This window comes from Myxine glutinosa, chromosome 9, assembly GCF_964187855.1.
Source record: "Myxine glutinosa chromosome 9, kmMyxGlut1.1, whole genome shotgun sequence".
Lineage (NCBI taxonomy): Eukaryota > Metazoa > Chordata > Myxini > Myxiniformes > Myxinidae > Myxine > Myxine glutinosa.
In genome coordinates this window covers 130,131,035-130,149,243 of record NC_136269.1, presented here as the reverse complement: position 1 = coordinate 130,149,243, position 18,209 = coordinate 130,131,035, and the positions used below count along the sequence as shown (strand labels likewise).

General features: G+C 45.1%; 1 protein-coding gene across 7 annotated transcripts in view; it reads left to right on the top strand.

Annotated features, from left to right (window-relative positions):
* Positions 1-7,976, top strand: part of LOC137434920 (solute carrier family 12 member 4) — a 105,374-nt gene extending 97,398 nt beyond the window's left edge. For 5 of the 7 annotated variants that reach the window (XM_068128145.2, XM_078784922.1, XM_078784919.1 and 2 more), the window contains 4 exons: positions 489-620; positions 5,210-5,406; positions 6,418-6,551; positions 6,725-7,976. In XM_068128145.2, coding sequence (XP_067984246.1) covers positions 489-620; positions 5,210-5,406; positions 6,418-6,551; positions 6,725-6,816 — 555 coding nt within the window. In that variant the 3' untranslated portion in view covers positions 6,817-7,976. The remainder of the gene's footprint in view (positions 1-488; positions 621-5,209; positions 5,407-6,417; positions 6,552-6,724) is intronic. The other 2 variants (XM_078784921.1, XM_078784923.1) reach the window with 1 other exon arrangement.
* The last annotated feature ends 10,233 nt before the right edge of the window (positions 7,977-18,209 follow it).

The following is an 18,209-nucleotide window of genomic DNA, read 5'->3' as shown; positions in this document are numbered from 1 at the left end:
CTGAAGGAAAGTTGCAGTCGATTCGATAATTTATTTTACATGGAGCGATAAGTTTCGTAAAGCCAACACGAAAGACTTCCTAACGAAAAAGAAAAGATAAGCATTTTTATTGTACGAGTGTGGGCGACAACACCATTGCACACATCACCTTTGCTTCACCTTTGTCCGCTCGTTTGTGTTTATCGCTATGTATCAGCGCCATTTTTGCTGGAAATGGGCTTTTGGAGTTGTCAGGCAGAAGTGAAGTTGAATTATCATGATGTCACTTCTGAAGAAAAGATTTCTTTTAAATGTTTGAGGAGGATAAAAAAAAAGACTTTTTTGCGGCGGAGGAAGTTTTAATCGAGGCGATCTTCCTCCTCTGCAAGCGTAAAGAGAAAACGACGCATCTTAACTCCTCGACGTCATGATAATGCTTCTTCTGCCTGAGCCCAGCACTCTATATCTTTCACTTCCTTTCCCTCATGAACCTTCCTTATGGATCTTAGATCCAGTCACTGACCGACGTCTACCGTACTGCCCTCAAACGAAAACCGCCGGGCAATGCTTCCTGCAGCACGGCCGAAGCCTCCGAAGATGAATTGGATGCGCAGGATCCTCTTGGCAGGCCTTTTGAGGAGGTATGTTCTGGGGCACAATGTATGTGACAGGATTTTTGAAAGAGGGGCGTATTTATTTTATTTTTTTCATGGGGACTAATGTATGTGGCAACATTTTGAGAACGAGCTACATCGAGGTGGTGAGTGCTGCTTCCCGGAATGCAAATCATTTCGATTTGTACGACACCCTGAGGTCACCAAACCATGCAAACGATCTTCCAATGATCTACATCGATGAATTATGTAACACATTAACTTCGCCTTTTTGGTGTTCCCACCCGAGTCCCATCGCTCATGAGTCTTCTGTGGTCCCAAGTTTCACAAAAAATCAGGAACCATGTTGATTTGTCAACCGTTTCCTAACGTCCATGTAGTACGTGCACAGGTACACTGATGTCTCTTAATGTCCTTATCCTACAGGTAATGCTCCAAATTTGAACTGTACTTTTGCCTATGCTCATAATGAAACATGCATGTGTGTTGTCACGTTACTTTTCCTACGTATTCTCCAGCTTTGGACACCTTCCTGTTTTTCTTTGCTTTTCTTAATACGAGGTCTAAGGCTCGTAATGGAGCTGCCCCACACACACACACACACAGACACACACGGACATATTGACAAGACAAACACAGCCACTGAGATTGGAGGAGGTGTCGTCACATCCCGGGATACTCTGGGTACCACTGACGTCAGAACAATGCCTTTTTCACTGCACTCAGCAGGACATTTCCTCAGTAGGAATTTCCTCCACCCCATGGGTGCTAACAAATGGAGATTGTCCATGTTCTATCCTTTAAATGCTGAGCGTCAAGCAAGGAAGCAGCACGTACCATTTTTTAAAATGTATTTGGTACGACTTGGTCAGGGTTTGAACCACTGACCTCCAGACTCGGAGTGGGCGCTCTAACCATTGCACCACCGAGTCTGGTTTTCCCATCGGAGTGGAGACTTCCATATGCCTCAAATGAGTCCTTTTGGACCTTCATCGACTGAATTGCTTTCCAACGCGTAATACTTAAAAATCCCACGGACATGATTTTTTGAAACTTTTCAAAATTGAAACATCAGCAATCGGCCCCATTGATATTGAATTAAATTTTTAAACCACAAATAATTATTTTAAATAAAATAAATGGCTTTTTCTTTTATTCTATCTGGACGAGTGATCAATCTGCCAGTTACTACAGTTAGATTTCAACATGGCTGAACTATTAGTGCAGCTAATGTGCAAAAGCAGATTGAAACTTCATTTAGCAACAATGACCAACGTACCATGAGTGACAAAGTTTAATGAGTGCAGGTTCCCATACTCGCTTCTCCACGAGGAAGCAGCAGCAGGTTCCAATGCTCGATTCTCCACGTGGAAGCAACAGCAGGTTCTGATGCTTGCTTATCCCTATGGAAGCAGCAGCAGGTTTCCATGCTCGCTTCTCCATATGGAAGCAGCAGCAGATTCCAATACTTGCTTATCCATATGGAAGCAACAGCAGATTCCAATACTTGCTTATCCATATGGAAGCAGCAGCAGGTTCTGATGCTCGCTTCTCCATATTGAAGCAGTAGCAGGTTCTGATGCTTGCTTCTCCATATGGAAGCAACAGCAGGTTCTGATGCTCACTTCTCCATATGGAAGCAGCAGCAGGTTCCGTTGCTCACTCCTCCATATCCCTTAAATGTGGACAAATCGTAAGGAATTTTAGCATTTGCTCGCTATAAACTTTTTTATCCATAGAAGAATGTATAACTGATAGTTATTTTGATAAAGCTCTTGGTTTTCAAAATGTTCAATATGGATCGTGCTTCATATAATTTCAACATCTAGCGGATGTTTCTCACGGTACGTTATTGTAAGCTTGCTCCTCAAATTTGGAGCATAAGGCAGGGTATTTTTTTTTGTGGAGCTCTTTGGTTTCAAAAATCTTCAAGCAACAAATTATGGCACATTGATTTTTGTCATCGCACTTGTTTTTCTCTTTTTGTTCGAAAATTGGAATTGGTTTCCCTTTGTAGTCGAAGATGGCTGTCCATATGAAATGTGCTGACCACATTGTGAATTTGTTTATAGTCCAGAAGCTGCTTCCCAGACAGCAACCACAATCTAAGACAGCAAGCAGTGTAACCTAATATGAAGAAACATTCAAGAGGACCAGACCACTTTCTACCTAGAGTGCAGGTAGAAACTGGTAGTTTGTTCAGGGTGCCGTCGATACCTCGCGAAGGACACCGTGGGAGCTTTAACGTCCAATGAACGAGACGCCCAGTTTAACGTCCATCCGAGGGATGGCACAAAGCCTGCTGTTGCCTGGTTTAGCCTGGTGTTGGCTTAGCGGTTAGGGTGCAGGCTTGGGATCCTAGGATCCTGAGTTTGAATCCCGGTCGATCGCTGAATTAACGCCAGGGGGGTTGACTCAGCCTGTCATCCTTCCGAGGTCGGCAAATTGAGTACCAGCTTGCTGGGATGAACGATCCCGGTGTGTACCCCAGTTTAGAATAGGTACACCGTATCCCTGCGCATTGTAAAAGGCGACTAAGGGTTGGCGTCAGGAAGGGCATCCGGCCATAAAAACATTGCCTCAAACAGGGAACCATGATTGTCATGGGGCCCGCAAGGCTAACCCCCGCTCTAGCGGGGAAAAATGGCCTTAAAACGATCATTCATTCATTCAGCCATTCATTCGAGGGACGGCACACACTTTTTTTTTCATTTTCTTTTTTAATACAGGATCGAAGCTTGTGAAAGAGCTAACATTTATCACACAAAAAATCAAACAGACACACAAAACATAAAATAAGGGGAGTGGTAGACAAGATGGGGAGAGAAGGGAGAGCACACAATCACAACATTTGAGAGCAGGGACATCGTGAGATCTGTGGGAGGGAGAGGGCTTGGGGGAAAGAGGCGTGGGAAAGGAGGGGGGCTGGTGGGAGAAGTATAAAACACAAGGACAATGCAAGGACTTCCAGGAAAGAAGTTGGTATTTCAAAAAAAAAGAAGCAAATGTGGGGTGAAATTAGCGGGGGTAGAAAAGGTCAAGGTTTTGACAATCACCATGCCTATGGAACAGTTTATGACTAGGTCGGGATTCTAACCCAGGTTATACAGCTTAGAGGGTGAGTGTGCGTACCGCAAGGCTATTCTGCCGCCTCTGTTCTATGCAAGTGTACTATGAATGAGGTCAACATTAACATTATGACCACTGATGCATGAGATGGACACTATTTAAAATTGTGAAATGCAACATAATTTTATTTCATTTTCCTTCGTTGTTGTAAGAATTTCTGCAGTACTTTGAGTAGTCTGGTTAAAGATATCAGTATTAAAACATTTCCCCAACTATATTCTTATAAAGTCTACAAATATTATGGGACGGTTCTGCTCGCCGGGCACTTTTAACCTGTGCGTGAAATCTGAAATTCAAATTGCCTTTTAAACATGATTTTCAGTACGTCCGAGAGGGTGCCAATTCCAGCATGGTTAACCATAATAATAGTTATGTTCCCGAATGAAAATCAGACTTGCTGACATTTAGGAAATATGAGAAATATCCGTGGATGAGAGGTGTCGAGTTCGTAACATTTCCTGTTAATAGAAGTGAGCAGCAGCAAACACAGACGCTCTCTTCTCCTTTTAGCAATAGATGCAAAAAATCTCCTATAATTTCCCTTGTGGGCCTGGAACCAAACAAACAATATTTATAGCACCACCCCCCCTCCCACAGCCCTCTCCCCTCGAACATGTATTATCATTTTAACCCATAAAATGCTGGATTTTGCGGACTGGTCAGCAGGCCAAAAATGCTTTTACTTCATTGGGTTTTCTCCACCAATTGGAAGCAAGATTTCACAATTTACCCGGGTGTTATACATTGTAAGAAAGGTCATGATTAGTTGTTTGGGTTGACGTCAGTTTAACCTCATTTGCATACATGTCTCGGCCACGATCGAGGCCCGACATGCTTTATGGGTTAAAAGTTAATTTTCAGCTTACCCTGTGATGCACAAGGCCCAGATATGTCCTTCCGATCAGTGTTCAGAACCATCCAAACCGGATACGGTGTCTCACTGTAACTCTTCCGTTGTGTAGAGGCACACCCCAGCTTTCTCTCAGGTACTTTCCCAAGTATTGTTGGCTTTTGGTAGAAGCTTAGTGAGTCATTTTAGGCACCAATCCCTGTCGCGCACACACAATGGACGTGAACATGCCCCGAATATCGCTATTTCTTGGGGTTTCTGTGCATGCGCACTGAGCAGTCTGTGCCGGATTACGTCATTTTGAAAGTCCCGTAAATCCATAGGAACATTTCTAATTGTATTGCCTCAAAAACTCTCCGAATGAAAGATAAACAGACCAGCCGTTTGCAGTCGCAAGGATGTAAGTAGCGCAATGCTGGAAAAGGTTCAAAGTCCACTCTTAGAATCACAGTGTGACCTTTGACAGACTGCAAGGGCCCGTGTGCTCTGGTATTGGACTGTTTAGGTTTGGCTTCACTTGTGTGTTTTATGCGCTGTTTCTCGTGATGTCTTTGAATATAGATGACAAACTTCATCGTTACCTCTCTGATTTTGACAATAGCCTTGCCTGTCTGTCATCCATAATACTTGTCCTCAGGCACATTTGGTCGAGGATCAACACGCAGTGGAGTCGCCGTCAGGTAGTCCACCGCCGTCACCATCTTCTGATGATGATGATGAGGAGATGCATGGCCCTCTGCATGTACACATGACCTGGACCAGCGAGCGCTTTTCAAAGGAGCAGAACCAGGCACAGACCCCCGAGGCATTCAGAGACCTGCTCAACATCAAGCCGTAAGTCTGAGCTTTCATTTCAGGTGACACGGTATGGGAGCCTCGTCGAGTCGCTGAACGGACGGCACCATGCAGTGGAGTTTTCTGTGTCTTGGATGTTTTATTGTTATTTTTTTTCTTTATTTGCTCACCTGGAACGAAGTTCAGGGGAGTTTGCGCGATGGCGCGTCGGCCGTCCGTCCGTCCGTAATCACTTGCAACTTCTTCTCCGAAACCGCTGATGGGATTGTGACCAAACTTGGCACAATGATACTTGTGTTGTGCCTAAAGTTTGTTAGGGGTCTACTGGGGGAGAGGGGGGGTTGTCCCCCAAAATAGGAATTTGCTCTTTCCTCTGAAACTACACACACAATTTTGATGAAACTTCACAAAAACCTTCACCACCCATGATGAACCAAAGTTTGTTCACGGCATTTTAAAAATCGGGGTCTAAGGTGGTGTATGGGGGGCTTGCCCCCCAAAATAGGTATTTTCTTTTTTCTTAGAACCTACACACACAATTTTGATGAAACTTCACCACAACCTTCACCACCCGTGATGTACCAAGGTTTGTTCAAGGCATTGGAAAAAATTGGGTCTGAGGAGGTACATGAGATGGGAGGGGGGGGGGGGGGTGTGGTTGCCCCCCAAAATAGGTATTTTTTCTTTGTTTGTTTAAAGTCTTATGATTATGTTAGTATGATTATATATGCTGCTCTGTCTTCTAGCAACCATTCAAATTGGTTTAAAATACCTTTAGTCATGCAGTATACTGTTTATTCTACCATGTGAGCACCAGGGGTATTGCCCCTATGTTTTATTTTGTTTTGCTTTATCCTTATATTTTTCTAACCATCCGTTCGCCCCTTACCTAGAGTGGCTTTATGCCTTGTTTTGGGTGATTTCCATTTTTTTAAAACCCATACAATCGATGATAAAGCTGATGCATTGTGGGAGTTGGAGCTTGCCGACAGTTGTTTGACCCTCATGGTTAGGCCATCTTGTGAATTGATCGTGCATCGTTGTGTCCAGAGACCAATCTAACGTGCGGCGTATGCACACGGCCGTGAAGCTCAATGAAGTGATCGTGAGCCGCTCCCACGATGCACGTCTTGTACTTCTCAACATGCCTGGTCCTCCAAGAAATGCCGAGGGTGATGAAAATTGTATCCTTGTTTCTTATTCACCGTACACGTTTACGTGCAAGTTTTGACCTCCAACATCCTCGTCGGTAGCCAAAGTAATCTCAGTCGGTGATGCCTGCGCCCACTTCACGTAATATCAACACAATAACCCTCTTATTTCGGAAGGGCACTGGAACCTTAACAAGCCATATCAGACATGGAATTCCTCGAGGTGCTCACCGAGGGTCTGGAGAGAGTCCTGCTGGTACGAGGAGGAGGTTGTGAGGTTATCACCATTTACTCGTGAATTCAACCCAGGATTACTTCCCATCGGGAATAACGCAGCATCGAGGGTTAAATGGCCGATTAGAAGGCGCAAGATATTCAATAATCTTCACTCCTGCCTCATTGATGCAGCTTTTCCACGTCGAGTTGAGCTGATGAAAGCAATTATTTTTTGGGGTAGGGGGGTTCGGGTTCGTAAACCATTCGTATCCAGACTATGAACTTGCGGATCATGAGAAACGAGTTCGTGTGTAACGTCTTAAACCTACGATGAGGACCGTCTGCGCTTGTAATTAATGCGGTGTTCTGAGCTTTGGGAGTTATTTATTTGCCATCGTGCAATGACCCGAGATGGGTGTACCGCGGTCGTGAATACGTCACCGTGTCCTGTGCAAAGGGCCACAGCACCACTCCGTATTAAAGGGGGCCCCGAAGAGCCGTCGCTTCGAACCTACGTGCATTTTTCATCAATCACTAATGATGAAGTCGATGTTCTTGTAACTTGTTCTCCTTTACGGTTTATTTATTAATTTTAAATTATTTTATTTATAAATGCGATTAGTGTTCCGTTCCAGAGGCAAGATCTACTAAGGTAGATGCCTATTAACCCATGTAATGGGCATATCATCTGGGGGGCACAATGGACCTCGACATATCCTGTACGTATAATTGTGTCTTTATTGGTATCGATGGTCGACAAGATTAATGGAAGAAAACCTTTGGTCGGGTTTGGTTTATGACCCTTTGGGGGTTCATCGGTCGTGTTTTTGTCACAACGGTTTGGTTTTTCTATTGCCATCTATGTTCAAGTAAGTGTATCACAGTGCAGGTAGATCTTTTTGGCACCCGTTACGAGCTCATTTGATCGCTTCAGATTCAAACCGAGGCATATCGTGGTCGTCGCCGCAATGGTCCAGCAAACCGATTAGTTGTGTGTGTGTGGTCGCTTTGAAACGGAGGATGCGGAATGATAGGCCGGCATCACTTGTGGAGACATTCACGAGGAGAGTGCTGTTTGTTCTGAATTAAAATAATGTGCCATATGTAATTTTTCCTCGCAATACTTGCAGCCTAAACAAATACCTCTATGGTTAACATTCCTTTGTTGTAGCAATTCTTCACCACTTTGACTTGAGGCATGTTTCGATCAAATAAAATTGAGCTTGGCTCCTGTGAAATGTGTCCTCGGATGTTGGTGTTTGGTGCATCAGGATTTGAATGTGGAGCTTTTGATTCCAGATTCGATGTGGAATATCCTACAAAATGTAATGAATGCTGCACGTTGTGTTTTGCCTGTTTTACTTGCCCTTCATGACCGGAATGATGAGGTGCATTGAAACAGCCGTTGGGGGTGACCCGAGGCAGTGGTGAACCGCTATCTTCAAACCCTAGAGGAAAAAATGGGACCGAACAAATGGGAAGTTGATTCCACAGGTGAGAGAAAAGAGGAGCAAATGAGTAGAGGTGAGCAGTGAGCCTGGATTTTGGGAGTTTTAACAAGAAAAGAGTTACTGGCAGACCATGTGCACGATGCAGAAACCTGGGAGGGACAGGGCCAAGAGAGGGCAGAGGGTGCAAGACCAAAAAGGAGGTGGAATACAGATGCCACCAACCTGTCTGTTATGCGAGAGTAATAGGCCTAGACACTCGGCTTCGTTGCGGAAGATCCAAATGATTTTGAGGGAATTATTGTTTACTCGTGAGATACCCGTGCTACGCAGCTACGCACGGGTGGGAGGCCAGAAGCAAACAGGCGATGCACATACTCGGTGCAGATGAATTGAAGGTGCCAACAACATAAAACTTGAGCGAAGCTCCCACCATTTGCCAGTTAATGATCTCATATGCAGCTGGTGGATCTCCGTTTTCATCAAAGCTCACGGTTTCTCCAAGGTTCTTTAAATAGTACAGCAACTGAAATGATGCAACAAAGTGTGTCGTCACTATAACGTCACATTAACCATCTGAAGCTATTGTTATACTGTAATTGGCAGCACGTGACTAAAGACAATGAAAGAAAGTTGTATTGTAAATGCAAGTTCAACAAAAGTTTACAAACAGACATTTGGTGATCAATTCAATACGCCTTCTGTTTGAGACCGTCTGCACGCATTCAAACATCTGAGGTCTTCTTCGTTCGTCTGCAGCACAAAGCTGTGGGGTAGCATCATTGGCTGAGCGCGCAACTGTGCCGCTCGTGCAGTGCCCCCTGCTGGTTAGGGCAGGAATTTGGAGAAGATGGCTTGGAAAAGAGTATACATACCTCTGGGCCATCCTCTCAGCCCATAATATCTGAGGTGTATCTTACTATAATTCACCAAATGTCCGTCTGTCTGTTCGAAGGTACCGTAAAAACTGCTGAACCGATCGCAGAGATATTTTGTGTGGATAATCCTGGGACCCCTGGGAGTAAAATAGGCTATTTAGTTTTTCCAATTTCAGCTTTGGTCTCCAGCATTCTCAGGTTTGGACTCACGCATAACATTTGCGTTTGCATGACGTTCATGGTTCTCATTGTGACGTCTTCTTACGTCGAGCATCTTCTTACGTCTTCTTACACCCTACGGGCGGGGGCTTCAATTGGGAGGCCCAAATGAAAAGGCTAAATATCGGAAATTGAAGGCTTTTTTTCTTTTAAACGATTTATATAAACATCCGTTAAATCTCGATCGGTGCGGCCATTTGTGCAGCACCCGGGAAAATAACGTCATGTGGGAGAAAGTATAAGCAGGATGTGGCAGTGTGGGAGTCCACGTTTGCACCGATCGCTGCACGTGTGCCGCAAAAACGACTGCACCGATCGCTGCACGGCTGCACCGATCGCTGCATAGCTGCACCGATCGCTGCACGGCTGCATCGATCGGATGTGGCATGAAGGAGAATCTGCACTTCGGCATGAAGGAGGATCAGATCTAACAGATCGCTGTCTCCATCGATCTTGCCAAGGCCGTAACACCTATCGGCTCAAAATCCTTTTAACTGTTGATTTGGTACAGTTACACGTATCGGGAATTTGGTACACGTATCGGGAGTACATACGACATGGCGATTGTGAACACCATTTAATCGATCACGATCATAATGTATCGATCACGATTTGAAACACGATGGAATAATATTCACCGATATGAACAGTGATGTCGCTTTTATTGAAATTCTAAAGATACTGTTTGGATTTTGATGATTTGCGTGTGATATGATTCAACGGATGTTTATGTGAATCGTTTAAAATTAAGAAAACCTTCAATTTCTGATATTTTGCCATCGCCATATGCAGATTCGCCACGGTCCCACGATCGATGTTTCTCTACGTGGACGTACCCGTTTGTTTTGCGAACAGGTACGTTTTTTAATGGAAGTCCTTCACGAACTTGCTGTCCATGTCTGACGTGCGACAGAAGGTGCTACAGGAATGTGGAATTTATTGGTTTCATGCTTCAGCATTCACCGTATCTGCATTGCCTGTTTGCTTCTGGCCTCCCACCCGTACGTAGCATCCACACACACGGCACGTGCACGGCACACACACGTAACATCCATACAAGTGATTGTATGGATGTGTGGAATGTGGGACATTTGGTGAATTATAGTAAGATACTGTTTAGATTTTGATGATTTGCGTGTGATATGATTTAACGGATGTTTATATGAATCGTTTCAAATAAAAAGCCTTCAACTTCTGATATTTTACCTTTTCATTTTGGCCTCACAATTGAAGCCCCGCCCATAGGGCAGGTACCGTTGCTAGTGCCGGTAATGGAAATGTTTGCTGTGATTATTGCTGCCTGCTAAATGATTTTTTTTTTTTTTTTTTTTTTTTGTATACAACATCGAGGCTCGTGAAAGAGCGAACATTTATCACACAGAAAGACAAACCGACAAACCGACACATAACCGACAAACCGACACATAGAACAAATAACATCGGGAGCGGTAGACAAGATGGGGAGAGAGGGGGAAGGACACAAACACAACATTTTAGAGCAGGAACCGAGAGACATCGAGAGATCTGTGGGAGGGAGAGGGCTTGGGGGGAGAGGCATGGGAAAGGGGGTGGGAGAGGCATAAAACATATGGACACTGCCAGGACTACCAGGAAAGAAGTTGGAATTTCAAACAAGGTGGATCTGGGGTGAATTAGCGGGGGTAGAGAAGATCAAGGTTTTGGATGGGGGAAGATAAGAGATGGTGGTGAACAGCTGTTTTAAAGACCTGGAGGGAGGAGTGGGATTGAAGGGAGTGTGGGAGTTTGTTCCAGAGGCGGGAGAAAAGAGGAATGAAGGAGTGAAGGTGAGCAGAGAGCCGAGATTTCGGCAGTTTAACCATCAGAGGCTTGCTGGCAGATCTTGTGCGACCTGTAGGAATATTTGGGGGACAGAGCACAGAGAGAGCTGGGGGAGTAAGGCCGGAGAGGAGTCGGTAGAAGACGGAAAGACCACCAACCTGCCTGCGGTGAGTGAGTGAGAGGCCCTTGGAGTTAGCTTCATCACGGGAGATTCCAATGATTCTGAATGCTTTGCTTTCAACAGCGTGAAGACGAGCTAGTTGTGAGGCAGGAGCACCAGCCCAGAGGGGAGAGCAGTATTCCATTGAGCTGCGGATGAAAGCCTTGTACGTGGTGAGGAGCTCAGGTGTGCCAAGGAAGGACTTCGCACGACGGAGGATGCCCAGTCGGCGACTGGCTTTGCAGGCCAGCTTGGAAATGTGGTTTTCCCAAGAAAGATCATGGCAGATAGTGAGACCCAAAAGCTTCAGCGACAGAACTTCTTGGAGAGGATTGTTGAGAAAGTAGATGGGAGGGTTGTCCAGTCGATCTTTTCGGAGAGACGTAGTAAGAGTGTGAGATTTGTCAGGATTGAAAGACATGTTCCACTTGTTTGACCAGTCTGTGATTTTGTCCAGGTCTTCAGAGAGTGAGGAGGCTGCAGACTGCCGATCTGAGGGAAGAGGAATGGAGCGGCAGAGAGTGGAGTCATCAGCAAAGAGATAGAGAGGATTCTCCAGAGAGTCGGAGAGATCATTGATAAAGACCAGAAAAAGCACAGGGCCCAGCACACTGCCTTGGGGAACTCCAGCCTGAACAGGAAGGGGAGATGAGAGAAATCCATTCAGGGCCACACGTTGACTACGACCAGAGAGGAAGTCCGCAAGCCATGCATGGAGATTTCCATGGATACCATAGGAGTAGAGTTTGGTGAGCAGAGCTGGGTGCCAGACCGTATCGAAGGCACGTGATATGTCGAGGGAGACAGCTCTGATTTCCTGTTTGGCATTGAGGACCTCCATTCATTGTTGAGACAGGAGAAGCAGCATGTCCAGAGTAGAGTGACCTGGTCTGAATCCAAATTGATGATCAGAGATCAAGCCATTGGAGAAGAGGAAAGATTTCATATCCGAAGCAATGATGGATTCCATGACTTTGCTGATAATTGGGAGCAGGCTGATTGGTCTGTAGTTAAAAGGATCTGTTTTTGCACCTTTTTTGTGTAAAGCGGTAATGTTTGCTGATTTCCAGGATGCTGGCAGATGACCTTGAGCAAAAGATAGGGTGAAAAGAACAGAGAGAGGGTGAGATAGAGCGGCAGAGCAGGATTTTAGGACCCGTGGGCTGATGCCGTCTGGTCCAGTTGCAGAATCAGAGTCGAGGTTAGACAAAAACTCCTCCACCTTGTCAGGAGAGAAGGACACAGAGTCCAGGAGCAGTTGGGTTCGACTGGGAAAGGTGGGAACAGAGAGAGATGGGTTTGGGACTAAAGATTTTGAGGCAAACACAGAGTTGAGGCATTCGGCTTTGTCACGTGCGATGTCAACTGTGTGGCCATTTGAGGTAAGGGAGGGGATGGGGGGGGAACAAACACCAGAAACGGATTTGACCAGACGCCACCAGGATTTGGAGGAAGGAGACAGGTTTGAGAGTTCGTTCTTGAGTGAGGAGAGATAGTGCTTCCTGGCACTCCTGAGGGTAGACACACACTTGTTCCGAGCTTGGTGGAAGGAACTGAGATTGCCTTCAGTTGGATTAGCCTTCCAAGAGGCAAAGGCAAGTTGTTTCAGGGCAACTGCCTCACCACAAGATTCGGTGTACCATGGACGGGAGGAAGGGTAAGACAACTGAAGACGAGATGGGATAAATCTGTGCATGAGAGAGATCAGTTTGCTTTGGAAGAATTCCCAGGAAGAATTGATGTCAGAGGCAGTGGAGATGGGAGACCAATCCAGACGATTGATGGCTGCTTGAAGCCCGTCCCAGTCGGCCTGAGTGAAATGCCAGACTCTTCGACGCTGAGGAGGCTCTCTGAGAATGGCCAGAGAGATGTCCACTTTGACAAGCACATGATCAGAAGAACCGATTGGAGCAGAAGAAGAGCAGCAGACATTAGCAGGGAAGTTTGTCATAACCAAATCTAGAAGAGAAGAAACTCCATTGGCTGAGATCCGGGTCAGGAAATTGACAGATTGTGTCAATCCCAGTGAGTCACAGAAGTCCTTTGCTGAGGTTCCATGACTGGTGAGAGAGGAACCCACACCCAACCAGGTGGCATGATGACAGTTGAAGTCACCACATATGAGGAAGAGAGAGTTGGGATGAGTGGATAGAAGTTGGTCCATGTTGTCAGAGAGTGAAATGTAAATTGAGTCATCACTGTTTGGGGGACGGTACAGAACACATATGAACAAAAGGTGGGAGCGGAGAGGTACTCCTGGGGGTGAGGAGGAGAGAGGGCAGTGCAAGGAGAATGAGGAAGAGAGTTTTTGATAAAGATAGCCACCCCACCACCAGGACGAGGCTCAGGTCTATCATACCGGAAGAGGGAGTAACCAGGAAGAGATATTGAGGAATCAGAGACATCTTGAAGGAGGAAAGTCTCTGTTAAGCAGATCAAGTCTGGATTGTCAGAAGCAACCTGTATGGAGAGATCAGTCAGGTTTGAGCGAAGGCCCCGGATGTTTGAGGTCCATACCGTTAAAGAAGAGAGGGGGAGCATCGGGTACAGGACAGGGGAGGGGAGGAGTAGGGTAAGATGAAGGATGAGAGGGGGAGGTAGGGAGAGCAGTTGATAGTGTGTCAGAGATTACAGAAGAGTTCCAAAAAAGGGAAGGATGAGGAGGATGAAAGGTTTGGTGGTGAAGGGATGAGGCAGAGTGAGGGGTTGTTTGAGGGGGGGCATGGGACAGTAGAAGGTTGGGGGGGTGGAGGCATGAGATAGAAGGGAGACGAGGTGGGGAGGAGGCAACTTTGAGGAGGAGGGAGGAGGGAGAATTTGAGAGGAATGGTATGGGGGGAGATTTGAATGGGAGGAGTTGGGGGGAAGTTTTGAAGGGGAGGAGTGAGGTGGGAGTTTAGGAGGGGAGGGGCAAGGGGGGAGTTTAAGAGGGGAGGGGCAAGGGGGGAGTCTAGTAGTGGAGGGGCAAGGGGGGAGTTTAGGAGTGTAGGGGCAAGGGGGGGGATTTGTAGGGGAGGGGCAAGGGAGGAGTTTATGAGGGGAAGGGCAAGGGGGGAGTTCAGGAGTGGAGGGGCAAGGGGGGGGATTTGGAGGGGAGGGGCAAGGGGGGAGTTCAGGAGTGGAGGGGCAAGGGGGGAGTTTAAGAGTGGAGGGGAAAGGGGGTAGTTTAGGAGTGTAGGTGCAAGGGGGGGGATTTGGAGGGGAGGGGCAAGAGGGGAGTTTAGAAAGTGGATGATTAATGAAAGACGAACATTGATAACAAATTGGGTTTGTTGTGATTTTCAAGTTAGCAATCCGATTCAGAACGATGGAGGAGGGATGGAATGAATGTGAATTTAGACCATGTAGTGAGGGAGACGTATAAGATATTGAATTTCTTTTTTTTGACGTGGAATGAGTTGGAGAGGAAATTGAGAAAAGCCTTTTAAATAGGAAGAAAAACAGCGTGTTGTAATATACCACTGAATAAACCACTGAAGGGGAAAGGGTAAACATATTTAAAATAATATTTAAACAGAACCGTGAACAATCTTATATGCACAAAATACCAACGGGGGGAGGGCCGAGAGGGACCACCACGAGTCACGTGAACAGGGCAAAAGGTGGATGGCAAGGAGATAATGGGGGCGGGGCGAAAAGCACCGCGATACACCTGGACAGAAAGTACAGGATGAGACAACGGCACACGTGGAGAAAGGAAAAATAAATGTTTTTTTTTTTGTTTTTTTTGTTTTTGGGGGGGGGGGTGGTGGGGTGGGGTGGGGTGGGGTGGGGTGGGGATTTAAAACGTTAGACAGAGAGTATTACGTTCGGTGTAGAAGGGAAAAACTGAGAGCCAAGCAAAACACGATGTAGGGGACTTAAGTTAACAAACACCGACAGGGGTACAAGGCCGCACACGAGGCGCAGAACAGGATTAATTAATTACGAGTTACAGGAAATTCAAACCAAAACTAACTATAAACAAACAATAAAGCATGGACGATAAAGTAACGAGTTGAAATTTGACAAACACACGAATGAAAAAATAACCACTTTGGATGCCCGGAGAGAAACCAAGCCTCCAGGTCGGAAGCTTCAACAACTAGGCCGCGCGCGGCACGAGATACTCGACTATTTTTTACAGGTATGAAAGATTAACCCCGATAAAATTTCCGAGGGACACTTAAAAGGTACACACACGTAAGATGAACAGTTTAGACAAGAATACAAATGTGACAATGACTTAGCTTCGAGCGTGTGCGAAGATCGTGGAACAGCTTCGAAAATCCGTGACCGCCCCGATCAAGATCTCGCGAGGATTTTTTGGTTTTCGATTTCAATAATATTTTGTTAATGAACTTCAAGGAGTGATACTGGATCCTGGGGACATTACATAATTGGCGGCGAGGAAAACTACATTCTTGAAATGGCGGTTTATGGAAAATTGGACGAGTTTCAGCCAGAGAGAGAGAGTCCTGTGAGGCCTACATTGAGAGACATTCGTTCTGTTGTGAGGAGAACCAGATCACCGATGAGAACAAAAAGAGGGAGATGTTGCTGTCTGTCGTCGGAGCAGAAGTATCTTACTATAATTCACTGAACTAGCAACGGTACCTGCCCTGTGGGCGGGGCTTCAATTGTGAGGCCCAAATGAAAAGGCAAAATATCAGAAATTGAAGGCTTTTTTATTTTAAACGATTCATATAAACATCCGTTAAATCATATCACACGCAAATCATCAAAATCTAAACAGTATTTGCAGAATTTCAATTAAAACCACATCACTGTTCATATCGGTAAATATTACTCCATCGTGTTTCAAACTTGGGCAATGGGCTCTCCAATATATATTCGATGTGTTCACGGTTTGAATTACGTAACGTTACGTTTGTGACGATGTTTTCATTGTGACGATATTTGTGTTCACAGTAGTGTTTGATGTGACGGTGTGAACGTAATTTCGTAATGTTTTTCGTTTTTATTTCCGTAATCGTTTAATGAACGTTTAATGTTTAATGAGCGTAAGAATGAGCGTAATGATCATTGAATGAATGAATGAATGAATGTAATGAATAATTCGATGCAAAGCGAAAGACGCCTCAGAGCCGTCACATTCACAATCGCTATGTAGTTTGTACTCCCGATACGTGTTTCCTTCATTGTAAAAACTACCAAGTCAACAGTTAAAAGGATTTTGAGCCGATAGGTGTTACGGCTTTGGCAAGATCGATGGAGACAAATTTCGGTTTTTCCAAGATGGCGGCCGAACCACGTGAGCTATGACGTCATAATTATCATTGAAAAATTATACAGGTGGAGTTGCACCTATGGTGAAAATTTCCTGTCAATCGGACCAACGGTTGCAGAGAAAATCATATTTATTCTGTGCAGACAAACAAACTAACTAACTAACTCCAATGCAATACCCTCTCAGGCGAGGATAACTAGAACGACACTCTTCGACGTCACGACGTTGACCGATACGACTCCACCCACATTATTACATCATTATACATACTTGTTCCAAGTTTGATTTAAATCCCTTCAGCTGTTCTCAACTATCACATGTTTACCTGACATGACATCTGACCTTTGACACCGAAATCTAACCAGTTCGTCTTTGTATCACAATATGTACCGTACTTGCACCAAGTTTGGTCAATCCCATAACTGGTTTACAAGTTAGCACAGTAACAGATGGAATTGTGAGGACGCATAGATCTGGGAAGGGTATAAACAATTTCTAGAGGGTTGAAAGTTCCCCAAGAGCACAGTGAGCTCCATCATTAGAAAATGGAAAGAATATGGAACTACCCACACTCTTCCTAGAACTGGCCGTCTGACCAAACTGAGCAACTGGGCAAGAAGGACGTTGGACAGGGATGTGACCAAGAACCCATTGACCACTCTGACAGAACTACAGAATTCCTTGGCTGAGATGGGAGAACCTGCCGGAAGGACAACAGTCTCTGCAGCACTTCACAAATCTAGGCTTTATGGGAGAGTAGCCAGACAGTAGCCACTCCTGAGACAAGATGGTATTCATAGAATACTTACCCTGCGCAGTCAACTTGGTGCGAGCCAACTCTTCTGTTTTTGAACATTTTTTTCCTTTGATCCAATATGGCTGCCAGACCACGTGAGCGATGACATCATACATTTATATTCTGTAATATAAAAATTGATGCATATATCACGCTCAATACATTTCAAACTGATCAGACTAAGCGTTGTCCCTGTCGAATTATGGCGTCATAATTATGGCACCAATGACGTCATCGTTAACAACACCTATTCCCCATGTGGAGTTCTTTACAATGAGCCATGTTTCAATTTTTTCCATGCAGCGGTTTTTGAGATATAGAGGTGCAACATTTTTTGTTTTTTTTTTCAAGATGGCGCCTGCACTACATGGCCTATGACGTCATGATTATCATTTAAATATTCTACAGGAGGAGGCGCTCCTATGGTGAAAGGTTTGTGCCCATCAGACTAATAGTTGCTGAGAAAAAAAATTCACAATGATCGGATGTGTTGTATTTGTCAAATTATGACGTCATAACGAAGGCACCGATGACATCATCATTAACATATCTTATTGCCCAAGGGGAGCACTTGACAATGAGTCATGTTTAAATTTTTTCCATGGAGATATAGAGGTGCAACTTTTTTCGATTTTTTTCCAAGATGGCGTCTGTACCACGTGACCTATGACGTTATAATTATCATTTAAAAATTCGACAGGAGAAGCCGCATATATTCTGAAAATTTTGTGTCCATCGCACTTACAGTTGCAGAGGATTTTTTGTTTTATTCATACTGGTCAGATCAAGCGTTGTACTTGTCGAATTATGACGTCATAATTAAGGCACCAATGACATCACCATCAACATATCTTATTCCCCATGGTGAGCCATGTTTCAATTTTTTCCATTGAGTGGTTTGGAAGATATAGAGGTGTAACGTTTTTCCAAGATGGCGTCCGTAC